Raw genomic sequence first — 19530 nt, 5'->3', positions numbered from 1 at the left:
ACTTATGAAGAGAGATTGGGGAAACCGGACCTGTATTCTCTAGAGTTTCGAAGAATGAGAAGTGATCTCATTGAAACCTACAAAATACTTAAAAGGAATAGACAGGGTAGATGCAGGTTTGTCCTGGTTGGGAAGTCTAGAACCAGAGGACACACTTTCAAAATAAAGAGGGGAGCCACTTAGCACCGAGATGAGGAGAAAGTTCTTTACTTAGATGTTTGTGAATTTTTGGAATTCTCTACCCCAGAGAGCTGTGGAAGCACAGTCATTGAGTATGATTAAGGTAGAGATTGATAGATTTCTGATTAACAATAACGTAAAGAGTTATGGGGATAGTGTGGGTAAGAGGCATTGAAGTGTTCGATCAGCTATGATCGTATTGAATGGAGGAGCAGGCTCGACAGGCTGAATGGCCTTCTTCTGTTCCTATGTTCCTAACCAACTGCTTTAGTTCTGTCTTCATGGAAGAAGACACAAATAACTTCCCAGAAATACTAGGGTCTAGTGAGAAGGAGGAATTGAAGGAAATTAGTATTAGTAAAAAAAAATAGTGCTGGAGAAAAATTGGCACTGAAAGCTGTTAGAATCATATCACTCGAGAGCGAATTTTTCTTTTACAAAATGGAAGAACATGGCATGCTGACATTTGGATGTTAACCTGGGATTTTTTTAAAAAAGGTCATAAGTTCACCTTCGAACTGTCAGCAAGCTGGTCGCTTCCAAGAAATCACCTGACCTTTATGGTACTCAAGGAAGACCTGGCTGTTTATTTATTATTTTGATTGATGGAGACAAAAAAACTGAAACGGAAGGTTGAACTTGCTGGAAATCACATGGGAGAGAGGGGAAAAAAACTTAAATTGTGAACCTGCTTGTTTGGGAGGCAGTCTTGTTGGAGAAAAAGCTGAGGAAGGAAGGCTCCCTCTCTGTACCTTGTTGTATGGCTATCAACCTGTAGCCAGATAACCCTCAACTGAGTATAACTGGTCTGCATTTGAACCTGCAAAGCTGGACGGTGGAAACTTCCAGGCATCCACTGGGACCAGCGGCAGTCTGCACATGAGAGAAATCCAGGGCAACAGTGTCGAGACCCTGTGGACTTTATCCTTTATTTTAAAAATGCCCGTCCTCCAAAGCCTATCTCTGCAGAGAGACTGTTTGTCCTTTATTTGTCTGTGTGCGTGCTGGGGGGATTCTTTAGGAAGAGATAGATAGATATACTTCCTGATTACAATTGTGCGTTAACCAGTATTTGCAACTTATTAAAAGAAGTTCTGTCTTAAAATAAATTAATTATTCTGAGATTTTGAAAGAAGCCTGGTCAGAGTCTCTTCTTCTAGGTACTAGGAGCTAGCTACACAATTGGCCATTTCAGTGGGAAATTTAAAATTACATTAACGGTATGGCCTGTGGAGTAGTGGCGCTTGATAATTTGCATACTCCTCCCATACCAGAAATGGTGGATGTGTTGGTTGTCATCTTCCAAAATTCTGTAGATTCTGGAACAGTCCTGGCAGATTGGAGAGTGGCAAATGTAACCCCACTACTTACAAATGGAGGGAGGGAGAAAACAGGGAATTACAGACCGGTTAGCCTAACATCAGTAGTAGGGAAAATTCTAGAGTCTGTTATAAAGGGTGTGATAACTGGACATTTAGAAAATATCAACGGGGTTAGGCAAAGTCAAAACAGAAACAGAATTACCTGGAAAAACTCAGCAGGTCTGGCAGCATCGGCATAGAAGAAAAGAGTTGACGTTTCGAGTCCTCATGACCCTTCAACAGAACTGAGTGAATCTTAGGAAAGGGGTGAAATATAAGCTGGTTTAAGGTTGGGGGTGGGGGTGGTGTGGTTGTAGGGACAAGCAAGCAGGTAGGAGCAGATAATCAAAAGATGTCACAGACAAAAGAACAAAAGAACACAGAGGTGTTGAAGGTGGTGATGTTATCTACACAAATGTTCTAATTAAGAATGGATGGCAGGGCACTCAAGGTACAGCTCTAGTGGGGGTGGAGTGGAAAGGCTAGCAGGGCATAAAAGATTTCAAAATAATGGAAATAGGTGGGAAAAGAAAAATCTATATAAATTATTGGAAAAAACAAAAGGAAGGGGGAAGAAACAGAAAGCGGGTGGGGATGGAGGAGGGAGTTCAAGATCTAAAGTTGTTGAATTCAATATTCAGTCCGGAAGGCTGTAAAGTGCCTAGTCGGAAGATGAGGTGCTGTTCCTCCAGTTTGTGTTGGGCTTCACTGGAACAATGCAGCAAGCCAAGGACAGACATGTGGGCAAGAGAGCAGGGTGGAGTGTTAAAAAGGCAAGCGACAGGGACGTTTGGGTCATTCTTGCGGACAGACCGCAGGTGTTCTGCAAAGCGGTCACCCAGTTTACGTTTGGTCTCTCCAATGTAGAGGAGACGCATTGGGAGCAACGAATGCAGTAGTCTAAGTTGGGGGAAATGCAAGTGAAATGCTGCTTCACTTGAAAGGAGTGTTTAGGCCCTTGGACAGTGAGGAGAGAGGAAGTGAAGGGGCAGGTGTTGCATCTTTTGCGTGGGCATGGGGAGGTGCCATATGTGGGGGTTGAGGAGTAGGGGGTGATGGAGGAGTGGACCAGATGTCCCGGAGGGAACGATCCCTACGGAATGCCACCGGGGGGGTGAAGGGAAGATATGTTTGGTGGTGGCATCATGCTGGAGTTGGCGGAAATGGCGGAGGATGATCCTTTGAATGCGGAGACTGGTGGGATGATAAGTGAGGACAAGGAGGACCCTATCATGTTTCTGGGAGGGAGGAGAAGGCGTGAGGGCGGATGCGTGGGAGATGGGCCGGACACGGTTGAGGGCCCTGTCAACCACCGTGGGTGGAAAACCTCGGTTAAGGAAGAAGGAGGACATGTCAGAGGAACTGTTTTTGAAGGTAGCATCATCAGAACAGATGCGACAGAGGCGAAGGAACTGAGAGACTGGGATGGAGTCCTCACAGAAAGCGGGGTGTGAGGAGCTGTAGTCGAGGTAGCTGTGGGAGTCAGTAGGCTTGTAATGGATATTGGTGGACAGTCTATCACCAGAGATTGAGACAGAGAGGTCAAGGAAGGGAAGGGAAGTGTCAGAGATAGACCATGTGAAAATGATGGAGGGGTGGGGATTGGAAGCAAAATTAATAAATTAATGGGCCCCAGCTATGTCTGTCTCTTTATGGGGTATGTGGAACATTTCTTCTCCCAGTCCTACTCCGGCCCCCTTCCACAACTCTTTCTCCGGTACATCGATGATTACTTCGGTGCTGCTTCATGCTTTCGTCAGGACTTGGAAAAATTTATTAATTTTGCTTCCAATGCCTCCATCATTTTCACATGGTCCATCTCTGACACTTCCCTTCCCTTCCTTGACCTCTCTGTCTCAATCTCTGGTGATAGACTGTCCACCAATATCCATTATAAGCCTACCAACTCCCACAGCTACTCCGACTACAGCTCCTCACACCCCGCTTCCTGTAAGGACTCCATCCCATTCTCTCAGTTCCTTCGCCTCTGTCGCATCTGTTCTGATGATGCTACCTTCAAAAACAGTTCCTCTGACATGTCCTCCTTCTTACTTAACCGAGGTTTTCCACCCACGGACGTTGACAGGGCCCTCAACCGTGTCCGGCCCATCTCCCGCGCATCCGCCCTCATGCCTTCTCCTCCCTCCCAGAAACATGATAGGGTCCCCCTTGTCCTCACTTATCACCCCACCAGCCTCCGCATTCAAAGGATCATCCTCTGCCATTTCCTCCAACTCCAGCATGATGCCACCACCAACCACATCTTCCCTTCTGCCCCCCTGTCGGCATTCCGTAGGGATCGTTCCCTCCGGGACACCCTGGTCCACTCCTCCATCACCCCCTACTCCTCAACCCCCACCTATGGCACCTACCCATGCCCACGCAAAAGGTGCAACACCTGCTCCTTCACTTCCTCTCTCCTCACCATCCAAGGGCCCAAACACTCCTTTCAGGTGATGCAGCATTTCACTTGCATTTCCCCCAACTTAGTCTACTGCATTCGTTGCTCCCAATGCGGTCTCCTCTACATTGGAGAGACCAAACGTAAACTGGGCGACCGCTTTGCAGAACACCTGCGGTCTGTCCACAAGAATGACCCAAACCTCCCTGTCGCTTGCCATTTTAACACTCCACCCTGCTCTCTTGCCCACATGTCTGTCCTTGGCTTGCTGCATTGTTCCACTGAAGCCCAATGCAAACTGGAGGAACAGCATCTCATCTTCCAACTAGGCACTTTACATCCTTCCGGACTGAATATTGAGTTCAACAACTTTAGATCTTGAACTCCCTCCTCCATCCCCACCCCCTTTCCGTTTCTTCCCCCTTCCTTTTGTTTTTCCAATAATTTATAGATTTTTCTTTTCCCACCTATTTCCATTATTTTGAAATCTTTTATGCCCTGCTAGCCTTTCCACCCCACCCACTCTAGAGCTGTACCTTGAGTGCCCTACCATCCATTCTTAATTAGCACATTCGTTTAGATAATATCACCACCTGTGTTCTTTTGTTCTTTTGTCTGTGACATCTTTTAATTATCTGCTCCAGCACTGCTTGCTTGTCCCTACAACCACACCACCCCCACCCCCCCCACTTCTCTCCCCACCCCCTCCGCCCCCCCACCTTAAACCAGCTTATATTTCATCCCTTTCCTAAGATTCACTCAGTTCTGTTGAAGGGTCATGAGGACTCGAAACGTCAACTCTTTTCTTCTCCGCCGATGCTGCCAGACCTGCTGAGTTTTTCCAGGTAATTCTGTTTTTGTTTTGGATTTCCAGCATCTGCAGTTTTTTGTTTTTATCTTTAGGCAAAGTTAATGTGGATTTATGAAAGGGAAATTGTGTTTGACAAACCTGCTGCAGTTTTCTGAGGATGTAACTAGCAGAATAGATAAGGGAGAACCAGTGGATGTGGTGTATTTGGATTTTCAAAAAGCTTTTTATAAAGTCCCACAAAAGGGGCTAGTGTGTAAAATTAAAGCAAATGGGATTGTGGGTAATATATTGGCGTGGACTGAGAATTGGTTGACAGACAGGAAATGGAGAGTAGAAATAAATGGGTTTATTTTTGGAATGGCAGGCGATGACTAGTGGGGTACCGCAGGGTTCAGTGCTTGGGCCCCAGCTATTCGCAATATATGTCAATGATTTAGATGAGGGAACCAAATGTAATATTTCCAAGTTTGCTGACGACACAAAACTAGATGAGAATGTGAGTGAGGCTTCAAGGTGATTTAGATAAGTTGAGTGGACAAATACATGGCAGATGCAGTATAATGTAGATAAGTGTGAAGTTATCTACTTCGGTAGGAAAAACAGAATGGCAGAGTATTATTTAAATGGTGATAGATTGGGAAATGTTGATGTACAAAGGGACCTGGGTGTCCTTGTACATCAGTCACTGAAAGGAAGCATGCAGCTACAGCAAGTAGTTAGGAAGGCAAGTGGTATGTTGGCCTTCATTGCAAGACGATTTGAGTACAGGAGCAAGGATGTCTTGCTGCAGCTATACAGGGCTTTAGTGAGACCACACCTGGTGTACTGTGTGCAGTTTTGGTCTCCTTACCGAAGGAAGAATATGCTTGCCATAGAGGGAGTGTAGCGATTTGTGGGATGGCAGGATTGTCGTATGAGAAGAGATTGGGTTGACTAGGCCTGTATTCACTTGAGTTTAGAAGGATGAGGGGCTGTCATTGAAACGTATAAATTTCTGGCAGGGTTGGACAGACTGGATGCAGGGAGGATGTTTCCCCTGGTTGGGGGTTCTAGAAGAAGGGATCACTGTCTGAGGATACGGGGTATGTCATTCAGGATTGAGATGAGGAGAAATTTCTTCACCCAGAGAGTGGTGAACCTATGGAATTCTCGACCACAGAAGGCTGTGGAGGCCAAGTCATTGAATATATTTAAGAAAGAGATAGATAGATTTCTGGATTCTAAAGGCTTCAAGGGGTTTGGGGAGGGAGCAGAAGTATGGCGTTGAGATAGAGGATCAGCCATGACCATATTGAATGCAGGCTTGTATTTTCCTATTTTCTATGTTTGCCAGTCTCTTAGTCATATTACAACATAGGAGGGCTTTCAGCCCATCAAGTCCACGTTATCTCTCTGTCAAATAATCCAGTCAGTCTCATTCTTCTGCTCTATCCCCACAACCCTGTAAATATATTTCCTTCAAGTGGCCATCCAATTTACCTTTGAGTTCATTAATTATCTTTGCTTCCCATCACCTTTATAGGCAATGTGTTCCAGGTCAATATCACCTGTTGTGTAAAACAAATTCTTCTTTACATCTTTGTACTGCCTCCAAAGCAAGCATATCATTCCTTAAATATGGAGACCAAAATTACACACAGACTTCAAGGTGTGGTCACTTCATAGCTTTGTACAATTGTAGCAAGACTTTATTCTTGTACTCCAATCCCCTTGCAATAAAGGCCAATATTCATTGGCCTTCCTAATTGCTTGCTGTACCTGAATGCATCCCCTGCCCAAAACCTTAAATGTGTGTCTCCTAGTCCTTGTACCATCAGCTAATGGAAACAATTTTTCCTTAACTACCTTATCCAAACTTGTCATAATCTCCCCTCAATTTCCTTTGCTCCAAGGAGAACAAACCCCACTTTGAAGGATATGGAGGCGTTGGAGAGGGTGCAGAGGAGGTTTACCAGAACGCTGCCTGGTCTGGAGGTTATTAGCTATGAGGAGAGGTTGGAGACACTCGGATTGCTCTCACTAGAGTAATGGAGATTGAGGGGCGACTTGATAGTTTACAAAATTATGAGTGGCACGGACAGAGTAGATAGTCAGAAGCTTTTCCCAGGGTGGAAGAGTCAATTACTAGGGGATATAGATTTAAGGGTGAGAGGAGAAAACTATAGAGGAGATGTGCAGGGCAAGTTTTTTATGCAGAGGGTAGTGAGTGTCTGGAATTCGCTGCCAGAGGTGATAGTGGAAGCAGGTACGATAGTGGTGTTTAAGAGGCAGCTTGACAAATACATGAATAGGATGGGAATAGAGGGATACAGACCCCGGAAGTGCAAAATGTTTTAGTTTGACAGGCAATATGATCGGCGCAGGCTTGGAGGGCCGAAGGGCCTGTTCCTGTGCTGTACTTTTCTTTGTTCTTTTCCAACCTAACCTTGGGCAAAATTTTTACCTCGTTGGGCAGGCGCAAAACTGACTGCTGCCCGCGATCGGGCCCTGAGCACGATTTCATGGCAGGAGCGCGAGCACTGAAGTGAGAGCATGCGTGGGGGTGTGCTCAGTGAAAGCTCCCTGAAGGCACAGAGGGAAAAAAAAAGGAAAGATTTCAAAAATAAGGAAAACATGTCCCCTCATGTGACTCTGACACATGAGCAGGGATGTGTTAGAAATGAGTTATAAAACTTTTTTTCTGCTTTTTATTCACTGTCTGAAACCTCATCCCACCCGTGGATGAAGTTTCGTTAAAAGTGAAAAGGCCGCCTGACCTATTCACCTACCCGCCAACCGAATAGTTGGACGAGCAGAGAAAAATTTGATTTAATTATTGATTAAGGGCCTTAATAGGCCTCTTAATTATTGGCAGGTGCACGCAAGAGGTGGCAGCGCACCCACCGAGCAAAATATCACAAGAGTACGCAATGACATTCGGACACTCGCCCAACATCATGGCGCACTATTTTACTTCTGTTTGAGTCAGGCGTGTGCCTGTCCAATGAGGGAAATATTCTGCCCCTGGTAACCAAAATCCCCATCGCTGGGACCATTCCGGTAAATCTATTCTGCACCCTCTCATGGACCTTCTTTCCTAAAGTGTAGTACCACGAATTGGACACAATACTCTAGTTGGGGCATAACCAGAGCCTTAAGATTCAGCATAACTTCATGCTTTTGTACTCAATGTCTTTAATTATGAAGCCCAAGGTGCACTGCTATATGCATTTGGTTTGCTAACCACTCTCTCAAATATCCTGCCATCTTCAAAGATCTATGCACGTGCACCCCCCAGGTCCCTCTGTCCCTGCACACTCTTTACAACTGTGCCTTGGGTGTAGGAATAAAGAAATCAGAAAACTACAATCCTGTCAGTTGCTAGTTTGGAGGGATAGTAAGTTGTGTAGATGAAAGTTACAAAAGAACATAAATAGTTGCAAAAATTGTGCACCTAGTACTTAAATTAGTACACAGGTACTAAAAAAGGTTAATATGTTGGCTTTTCAGGGGCTGGAATACAAAGGGCAGAAAGTTATGCTTCAGTTGTACAGAACCTTGGCCTGACCCAATATGGAGTACTGTTTTCAATTTGAGCACCACACTTCATAAGGACATAAGAAATGGGAGCAGGAGAAGACCACATGGCCTGTCGAGCCTGCTCTACTATTCAATTAGATATGGTTGAACTTGGGCTTCAACTCCACTTTCTCACCCGCTCCTCATATTCCTTGAATCCATGAAAGACCAAAAATCTGTCTATTTCAACCTTAAATATATTTAACAATGGCACATCCACAACCCTCTGGGGTAGAGAATTCCAAAGATTCACAACATTTTCAGCGCAGAAATTCCTTCTCATCTCAGTCCTAAACGATCAGCCCCTTATCCTGAGATTGTGCCCCCACCGTGTGCTGGATTCCCAAGCCGGGGAAAACAACCTCTCAGTATCTACCCTGTCAAGTCCCTTCATAATCTTGCACGTTACAATGAGGTCACCTCTTATTCTTTTAAACCCCAGAGAATAAAGATCCAATTTACTCAATTATAGGACAACCCTCAAATCCCAGGTGAACCTTCTTTGTACTGCCTCCAAAGCAAGCATATCATTCCTTAAATATGGAGACCAAAATTACACACTGACTTCAAGGTGTGGTGGTCACTTCATAGCTTTATACAATTGTAGCAAGACTTCTTTATTCTTGTACTCCAATCCCCTTGCAATAAAGGCCAATATTCATTGGCCTTCCCAATTGCTTGCTGTACCTGAATGCTAACTTTTTGTGTTGCTTGTACAACTAAACCCAAGTCTCCTGAACATCAACATTTACAAGTTATTTTAAAATTCTGCTGTTCTATTCTTATGATCAAAATGAATAACATCACACTTTCCTTCCATTTGCTGCCTTGTTGCCTACTCATTTAACCTGTCCACATCTCTTTGCAGTCTCTTAGTATGCTCCTCACAGCTGGCATTCCATCAACAAACTTAGATACGTTACTTTCTGTCTCTTCATCCAAGTCATTAATATAGATTATAAATAGCTGAGATACTGGCACTGATCCTTGTGGCACTCCACTAGTCACAGCCTGCCAACCTGGAAATGCCCATTTACCTCTGAAGTGAGAAGTGTGAAGAATGAGGACAGGTAATATAAACTAAAGGTTACAATTCTAAAGGGGGTGCAGGAACAGAGAGACCTGAGCTTGTACGTGCAAAATCACCGAAGGTAACAGGGCAGATTGAGAAAGTGATTCCAAAGGCTTTATAAATAGATGCGTAGAGAACAAAAGCAAAGAAGTCATGGTAATCTTTTATAAAACACTGGTTCAGCTGCAACTGGAGTATTGTGTCCAATTTAGGAAGGATATGATGGCATTAGAGATATGATGGCATTAGGGAGGATGCAGAAAAGGTTTATTAGAATAGTTCCAGGGAGGAGGGACTTCAGTTGTGTGGTAGACTGGAGAAACTGGGTTGTTCTCCTTAGAGAAGGTTGAGAGGAGATTTGATAGAGTTGTTCAAAATCACAAAGGGTCTAGGCATAGTAGATAGAGGAACTGTTCCTATTGGTGAAAGGATCGAGAACCAAAGGACACTGATTTAAGATGAATAACAAAAGAACCAAAGGTTCTATGAGGAAGAAACTTTTTTATATAGCAAGTGGCTACGATTTGGAAGGTGCTGCCTGAGAGAATGATGGAGGCAGATCAATCATGGTTTTCAAAATGGAATTGGATAGTCACCTGAAACTATAAAAAAGCAGGCCAGCTAGGAAAGGGAAGGGGTGATGGGAGATGGGGGAATGGGAGTAGATTAATTGCTCTTGCTAAGAGCCAGCATGGACTCGACAGGCTGAATGGCCTCCTTCTGTGCTGTAACCATCCTATGATTCTAAGCTTTAGAAGTTAGCTCTAATCTCAAATGCTATTAGCTTTGACCACATGGTTAGACATTTCCACACTGAATTCCTGTACTCTCTGTTGGTGATCAGTGTGACTGGGATTCTCTTACTGTTACAGGTGTTCCCGTACTCTCTGCTGGTGATTGGTATGACCATGTATCTTCCAGCTTTGATCTGGAAAGTATTTGTTACTCCAACCCTCATCGCTGACCTACTTTTCATTATTGATGAGTTGGATAAAGCCTACAATCGATCGATCAAAGTGGCTCAACTGATTGTGAAGAAACACGAGAACAGCCCCAATGCCAAGCGTCTGATCCAGGAAGAGTTGGACAGGTAGAAAACCATGTATCTCATTGGGACCAAAAATCAAGCATCTGTTCTTAGCTGTGGAAAACTGATAGTAACAGTAGGATGAGTAAAACTGATCACTGATACAAGAAGTGAATAGGAAGGGAACCGATCATTGAATGGAAACAGGATGAATGCAGCTTTTGATACAAAACTGCAAATGTCCCAAGGTGCTTCGCAGGAGTGTTTATCAAACAAAATTTAACTCTGAGCCACATAAAGAGATAATAGGACAGATGACCAAAAGCTTGGCTGAAGAGGTTGGGTTGAAGGAACATCTTATTTAATGAGGAGAGGGGTAAAGAGACAAGAGAGGTTTAAGGAGCGAATTCTAGAGCTTAGGGCCTAGGCAGCTGAAGACATGATGCCAATAGTAGACCAACAGAAATCAAGGATGTGCAAGATGCCAGAATTGGAGGTATGCAGATATCTCAGTGGAGATTACAGAGATAGGGAATGGCAAGGTCAAGAAGGGATTTGAAAACAAGAATGAGAATTTTTAAATTGATACCTTTTCAGACCGGGAGCCAACATAGGCCAGTGAGCAGAGAGAGGTAGATAGGTTAATGAGGCTTGACGCGAGTTGGCATACAGATTTGGATTAGCTTAAATTTACGAAGAGAGAAAGATGAAAGGCCAGTAAATGAATAGGGATTGAGATGCACATTGGTACAGATAATGAACTGAGAAGCCGAGACAGCTTTGTGCTGGGAAATGCTGATAATGTAGAATCAAAGGTTGCAGCTGTTGAGACAGCAAAGTGATCAATTGCTTCTGTCTGGGACATTAACGTGGCTGCTGATAGGGTCAAGGACAACTAGGAATGGGCAATAAATACTGGCCCAGCCAGCGAAGCCCACATCCTGTAAATGAATAAAAAAAGAGCAAAACCGGGGGAAAAAACTCAAAAGCTAGAGGGTCCAAAATTCTACCGAAAAAAAAACAAGCAAATAACAAACCTCTTTTGAGTGCATACAATTGTTCTGCGTTTCCTTTAGGTGCTCCCTGGCTAGGCTGCATCTCCTTTGGGTGCTCAGTTATCAGGTTGTATTTCCGTCTGGTGCTCACAGACTGTGTTCTGTCTCCTTAGTGTGTTCATGGGCCAGCTTCTCCTCCATTTTGTGCTCACAGCCCAGGTTGCATCTTCTTTGGGTTTGAACAGGTTACCTGTTCAAAGCTGCCTTTGAGTGCACACAAGCTGGACTGCCTCTCCTTTGGAAGTATGCAGGCTGGACTGCCTCTCCTTTTGGTGCATACAGGCTGAACTGCCTCTCCTTTTGGTGCATACAGGCTGAACTGCCTCTCCTTTGGAAGTATGCAGGCTGGACTGCCTCTCCTTTGGATGTACACAGGCTGGACTGCCTCTCCTTTTGGTGCATACAGGCTGAACTGCCTCTCCTTTGGGTGTATGCAGGCTGGACTGCATCTCCTTTGGATGCACACAGGGTGAACTGCCTCTCCTTTGGGTGCACACAGGCTGGACTGCATCTCCTTTGGGTGCACACAGGCTGGACTGCCTCTCCTCTGGGTGCACACAGACCAGGTTGCCTCTCCTTTAGGTGCACAAATGCCAGGTTGCCTCTCCTTTGGGTGCTCCTGAATGCTCACAGACCCTTTGGTCTACAGGGAGCCCCAGTAAATTCCTTTGTATTCAGGGCAGAGAGGAAAATTAGATTGAACTCTAGAAGAAAGACTATTTTGACATAGTGCCTTTCATGACCCCAGTGTCCCAAAGTGCTTTACAGGTAAAGAAGTAACTTTGAAACTGTAATCACTGTTGTGGGAAACACAGCAAGCTCCCACATGAGATTACTGACTTCCCCTTGAGAGAGCAGACACTGCTTAAGGTCTCATCTGGAAAGAAGAGGAGAGCGAGGGTCATAGCAGCAAGCATGTGCTGTGGAGGAAACTGCTGGTGGTGAACAGAGAAGGGAGCAATAGAGGGTGTGAAATTGCAGGAAGCACTATCCACCTAGCAGATGGAGTCTCAGCATCTTTAACTTATTAGAGGAGCAGTACTACTGAAGGTTGAGGTTCTTATGTCTGGTGGTTGCAGACATCTGCAGCCTTCCAGAGACAAGCTGCTCACTGCTGGGCATTGTATCCATGCATTACCACTGGCTGTGAAAGTTGCTACCACCCTCAATATATGTGCCCTTAGCTCCTTGCAGGTGACATAGCAAAGATTTGGCACTCTGCTGCACATAAATGCATAAAGCAGGTTTCTGATGGATTATTTTCCAGAGTTGGGAAGTATATAAAACTGTGTTGATAGCAGCCTGAATGAGTCCATTTGCATCTGTCTGGATTCCCACAGGTACTGGGTGTCATTCACTGCACACAAGGGACAATTCCAGCACCCAAATCAAGCTGCTCACACAGAGCAATCCAGGCACCACTCATTCAACTGGAGCACACGGTGCAAACCAGCCATCCCCAGAACAACCTGCTCACACAAGGCAATTCACTCATGCAGGGCAGTCTGGGCAGTCCCAGATAACCAGGAGCTTTGACAAGCATAAATGTGGTGTGCACCACAAAAAAGATTCATGACTGTCTGGGACAACTAGATTCCTAGAACCTGTCATGATGCTTTCATACTGTTGCAGTCCAACACGTTTCAACCTTTCCAGATCTGGAACCAGCTGTAAAGGGTGGTAACCAGAGGACAAAGGGTACCATCTTCAAACGTGGCTGATAACACCTCTGAGGTACTCCACCACTGAATCTCAAGAATGGTACAAGGGAATCTTATTACCAACCCGATGTATCACCAGGCAAATGTTCACATTTTGCTTCAGATGCTTAGACAGGTTCTTGGGCAGTGGATTCATTGGTGGTCATCTTCCAAAATTCTATAGATTCTGGAATAGTTTATGCAGATTAGAAGGTAGTAAATCTAACATTATTTAAGAAAGGAGAAAGAACAAGAGAGAAAACGAGAAACTACAGACTGAATCAGTAGTCAGGAAAATGCAAGAATCTATGAGAAAGGATGTGATAAATTAGAAAATAATGGTCAGGCTGGGCAGAGTCAACATGGATTTATGAAAGGGAAAACCTGTTGGAGTTTTTGGAGGATGTAACTAGTAGAATTGTTTAGAGGGAACCAGTAGATGTGGTGTATTTGGATTTTCATTAGGCTTTTCAAAAGGCCCCACACAGGTCAGTAAACAAATTTAGAGCATGAGGGATTGGGGGGGTAATATACTGGCACGGAATGAAGGAACCTGGGTGTCCTTGTTCTTGAGTCACTGAAAGCTGGCATGCAGGTGCAACAAGCAATTAGGAAGGCAAATGGTATGTTTGCCTTTATTGCAAGTGGATTTGAGTACTGGAGTAAAGAAGTCCTGCTGCAATTGTATCGAGCGTTGGTGAGACCACACCTACAGTATTGCATAAAATTTTGGTCTCCTTACCTGAGGGATACACAGAGGTTCACCAGACTGATTCCTGGATTGGCAGGATTGTCCTATGAGCAGAAATTGAGAACACTGAACCTGTTTTCGCTAGAGTCTAGAAAGACGAGAAGCAATCTCATTGAAATATACAAGATTCTTACTGGGCTCAGCAAGGTAGATGCAACAAGGTAGATACAGCGATGATATTTCCCCTGGTTGGGGAGTGGTTTGGGGACACAGTCTCAGAATAAGAGATAGGTCATTTATGACTGAGATAAGGAGGAATTTCTTCACTCAGAGGATGGCAATTCTTTGGAATTCTCTACCTCAAAGAGCTGTGAAGGCTCAGTCATTGAGTGCATTCGAGATAGCGATCAATAGATTTCTAGATATGTTCCTTTGTTCTTGGTCCTTCAGTACTCGCCAGTGAGAAATTCCAATTGTAGTTTGCTGCATTCTGCACAACATAGTGCAGCAATGAGGATTAAAGGTACAGGAGGGCCAAGCCACTCAGCAATCCTCCTCTGATGAGGTTTTCAATGGTGATGAGGAAGAGGGCAGAAAACAAAGTTGGAAATTGTTTATAGGCAACCAAACAGCAGTGGTAATGTAAATCACAGTAAATCAGGAAATTAGAGGTGCGTGTAACAAGAATAATACCGTAATCATGTATAATCTACATATAGACTGAGCAAACCTAATTAGTACTAATGTTGTGGAGGATGAATTCTTGGAATGCATGCAAGATGGTTTTCTAGAGCAGTATGTTGAGGATCCAACTAAGGAATGAACTAGCTTTCGATTTAATATTGTGCAATGAAAAAAGGCTAATTAATAATCTTGTTGTAAAGGAGCCTTTAGGAAGTTGTGACCATTACATGATAGAATTTTACATTAAGTTTGAAAATGATGTAGTTCAATCAAAATCAGGGTCTTAAATCTAAACAAAGGAAACTATAAAGGTATGAGAGCGAATTGGTTCTGGTAGATTTGGAAACTATGTTCAAAGGTATGATGATAGACAGGCAATGGCTAACATTTAAAGAACTAATACATAGTTTACAACAAAATACATTCCTTTAATGCACACAAATCCAACAAGGAAAATGTTCCAATCATGGCTAATGAAAGAAATCAAGGATTGCATTAGATCAAAGAGGAGTATAAAGTTGCCAAAAAATGGTAAGCCTGAGAATTGGGAGCATTTTAGAATTCTGCAAAGGAGGACCAAGAAAACAACTAAGAAAGGGCAAATAGAATATGAGAGTAAACTAGTGAGATACATGAAAATGGACTGTAAAATCTTCCATAGGTATGTAAAAAGGAAAAGATTAGCAAGATGGAATGTTGTTCAGTAGTACAGAACTTGAGTATTGCTGAAAAAAGCTTCTCGTCTTGCCCTCATCAGGACACTTTGCAAGAATACCAATATAAGGGGAAAACAACAATTTATACTGCCTGAGGAGAGAATGCTGACTGGTTTCAGAATAAGGGGCAAGACATTTAGGATTGACATGAGGAGGAATTTCTTCACTCAGAGGGTGGTGACTCTTTGGAATTCTCTGCCCCAGAGTATGAGTATGTCAAGACTGAGATCGATAGATTTCAACACATTAAAAACATCAAGAGACCCAGGGATAGTGCAAGTAAATGGTATTGAAGTAGAAGATCAACCATGATATCATTGAATGGCAGAGCATGCTCAAAGGGTTGAATGGCCTACTCTTGCTCCAATTTCTTATGTTCTATGTACTATAACCCTGTGGCTTCATTCAAGGTAGAAACAGGTTGCTCATATCCCAAATCATGGATGGTGCAGTCGACAATGCTAACAAGCAGCACTTACTCAGCAATAACCTGCACAGGACGCTCAGTTTGGGTTCTGCAAGGGCCACTTGGTCCCTGACCTCATTACAGCCTTGGTCCAAACATGGAGAAAAGAGCTGAACTCCAGAGATGAGGTGAGAGTGACTGCCCTTGACATCAATGCAGCATTTGAACGAGTGTGGCATCAAGGAGCCCTAGAAAAACTGAAGTCAACGGGAATCAGGGGGAAAATTCTCCACTAGTTGGAGTCATACCTAGCACAAAGGAAGGTAGTTGTGGTTGTTGAAAGTCAATTATCTCAGCCCCAGCACATCACTGCAGGACTTCCTCAGGGTAGTGTCCTAGGCTCAACCACCCTCACCTGCTTCATCAGTGACCTTCCATGATTGCGCAATCATCAGCAAACTATGTTCAGTACCATTGTAACTTCTCAGATACTGAAGTAGTCTGTACCCATATGCAGCAAGGCCTGGACAACATTCAAACAGAATTGATAACTAGTAAGTAACATTCGCACTACACAAGTGTGCAATGACCATCTCTAATAAGAGAGAATCTAACCATCTCCCATTGACATTCAATGACATTACTGTTGTGCATTGTACTTAGTAACACTAACACATGCTTAGCTGTAGGCACCCATTATTGAACTAACGTTATTCACACCTTCCCAACAGAAAAGGCAGCAAAGAGGGCAGTGTAACAAAATGCTCAGCTATTACAATATATTCAATTCTCTCCTCACTTGAAAAACAACTTACACATTAAAATGTAAAATGATACATTTACATAATATCCCAGAATATAATATGGCTAAACCCATATCAATAAATCTGGAATTTAACAGGTTGGGTTGCATATTTGTTACTGTGCTATAATCACAACCAAAGCATATATTTCAGGTCAGGACTGCAACGGAACTCCACCAGAGTTTCCACTGGCTTCGTCTCGCCCAGGCATAGTTCACCATCTTTCAAATCCTAATGTGCGCTCCTGCTCCATCTCCCAGATGGAGCAGGTGAGATGGGCCGGTGGTGTCCCTAATGCATGGGGCGGCTGGATCCCACCTCGGTCGGCCTATGCCGACCTTCACCTTCATTGCACCGTGGGATTTTGTAACACCCATTGACTCGCTCACGTGTTAGACTCCTTGGTCCGTGTTTCAAGATGGATTGGGTAGGTCATTGACATCGCTGTGGAACACTGGTGCCGGCTCCTGGCTCTTCTGATTCAGCAGCGGGACGCAGTTGGGGCTCACTGAGGACAGTCCACCCCAGTTGACAGACACGCTGGGAGCACAGGGTGCTCATCCACTCCCACTCACAAGGGCACAAGGCGTGGAAGTGGTCACTTTCCTCGACCTCAGGAAACAGTGAAGGCTCCTGCTGGGGAGTTATAACGCTTGCCGCCAGAGTGATCGGGGGGAGGTGGGACATAGTGGTATTGTCACTAGACTGGTAATCGAGAGACCTAGGGTAATGCTCAGGGACCCAGGTTTGAATCCCACCACAGCAGATAGTGGAATTTGAGATTTTTAAATATCTGGAATTAAAAGTTTAATGATGACCATGAAATCATTGTTGATTGTCATAAAAACCCATCTAGTTCACTAACGTCCTTTAGGGAAGGAAATCTGCTGTCCTTACCTGGTCTGGCCTACATGTGACTCCAGACCCACAGCAATGTGGCTGTCTTAAAATGCCCTCTGAACAGGGCATTAGGGATAGGCAATAAATGCTGGTGTAGCCAGTGACGCCCATATCCCATGAGCGAATCAAAAAAATAACTGATATTACCAGGGTAATTTACATGTAAAAAAAAATTCCTTAACACCAATATGTATTTAACAAAAATATTATTTGACAAGAAATAATGAAAAGTACAATTTCCTTCTTTCATACATACTTTCAATTAACCTATTTGGCTTCTTTTTCTTTCTGTCAGGGTATCTTCTTTCATTTCTATTGGCTTGACTCTGCTCTTTCAACATCTCTGACTGTCAATTCTGAACTTTTGACTACCAACTCCACTGAATGGTTGGGGCTCTGGCAATGATTGATTTGGCTTAATCAAAAATCTGGCTGATTTTTCTCTGCTGGTAGATTCTGTGTAAATTTTCTCTTTCTTTGTGACTTTTACTTTCCTTGTGACATCCACTTTGCACTGTAGGAGGAAGTTGGACTATAGGAGGTTTATCATGCTCTCCCTTTGTCAGATTTCCTCTTTCAAGCAAATAATCCACATGACGCTGATGTAGTCTCTCCCAATTTTCACTAGATATGTCAAAGTACCTAGTCCCTTTACAACAACTCTGATCATATACTTACCCTCATCACCTTTGTGGTTTTTCATCACAATCTTCTGACCAGCACTGAACTGTCTAAGTTTCATGCCTCGTGTATCATGTATCATGACTTCACTTTGTCTTGCTTTTCTCTTACTTTTCATCTAATATCAGGCTTAAACAAACCAAACATTGTCCTGAGCATATTTAAAAACTAACTCAGGTGAGCAACTTGTGTAGACTATGGGGTTAGTCTGCAAGAGGACAGAAAATTTTCTAGCCTGTGTAGATGAGAAACATGGAAATTACTATCTAGTTACCAAGCCAATACTTCATAAAAAGCTCTTCAGAATCTATACACTGCTTTCAGTAGCACCAATGGCAGGTGATTTGGTTGGCACTACAGTGTGTTTGAATCCACTCTTCTGAGTTGTGGTATTAGACATATACTCAACATTTATCCACTTGCTAAAGCTATCAACCAAAACAAAATGCTGTTTACTTCCACTTCAAAGAAATTGACATGTACTCATTCCTGCGGTTTTCTTGTGTTTGACCATGGAATAAAAGGAAAGAACCTTGGTTGGATTTATCATCCTGAGACCCACTTCACAACCTTTTAAACTTAGCTTCGTGCTACTGCTTTCATACGGACTATCCCTGTGTACTCCTGATGAAGTTCCTCTAAAAATCTCTCTCTAAACCTTAGTGGAATAATGACTTTTACACCCCATAGGGGACAGACTTGATTGACACATTTCATTTCTATGTGTGAAATACTCCTGCAATTTCTCATCATCATACTTTTTAAGTCAGCCATTCATGACACAGTTGAGTACTTTACTAAGCACCACATCCTTATGAGTTTCTTCAGTAGTTTCTCTGGAGAAACTGGCAGGTCATTTGTATTTTGTATATGTAAAGAAATTCACAGGTAACTCAGTAGCTAGAAATGAATCAGTCTTCACAGGAAATCTCACAAGAATGCCCACATTTGCATGATCTGCTGGCTTATGATATTTTAAATTGTACTCATAGACCATCAAATTCAAAGCCCATCTCTAAAGCTGTGCTGCTAGGATTGGTACTCTCTTCTTTGAACCAAATATAAGAGCTTGGTGGTCATTTAACAAAGTTCTACTGTGCAAATATTTGTGGAACTCAGTAATGCCATATATGATCACTAATGCCTCTTTCTCAATTTGTAAGTAATTTTGCTCTGACTTTGTAAAAATAAGTGAAGCTATGGCTTCTTCACACCATCTTCTGTTATGTAAGACAACACCACAGCTAAGCTCTGTAGTGAGGCATCACACACTAAAACCAATTGTTTCTTGGGATCATAGTGGGTCAAAACAGCATCATTAGTCAGTATTTTCTTCACTTCTTCAAATGCTTTCTGACAATCTACAAACTCCCAATCTATTCCACCTTGTCAATAGTTGATGTAATGGAGTGAATGTGTTAGCTAAGGGATGAACTTAGAATAATACACAATAAATCTTTGCTTTCAAAATCTCCTCAACTTTT

At 43.4% G+C, this 19530-nt stretch overlaps 1 protein-coding gene across 1 annotated transcript in view; it reads left to right on the top strand.

Moving 5' to 3' along the window:
- panx3 (pannexin 3) overlaps positions 1–19530 on the top strand; it is a 49966-nt gene that overhangs the window by 18261 nt on the left and 12175 nt on the right. Inside the window, exon 3 of the mRNA XM_041174507.1 lies at positions 10256–10473. Within this exon, the coding sequence (XP_041030441.1) occupies positions 10256–10473 (218 nt within the window). The remainder of the gene's footprint in view (positions 1–10255; positions 10474–19530) is intronic.

Source organism: Carcharodon carcharias, chromosome 25 (genome assembly GCF_017639515.1).
Source record: "Carcharodon carcharias isolate sCarCar2 chromosome 25, sCarCar2.pri, whole genome shotgun sequence".
In the NCBI taxonomy this organism is placed as follows: Eukaryota; Metazoa; Chordata; class Chondrichthyes; order Lamniformes; family Lamnidae; genus Carcharodon; species Carcharodon carcharias.
This window is presented reverse-complemented; position numbering and strand designations above follow the sequence as displayed.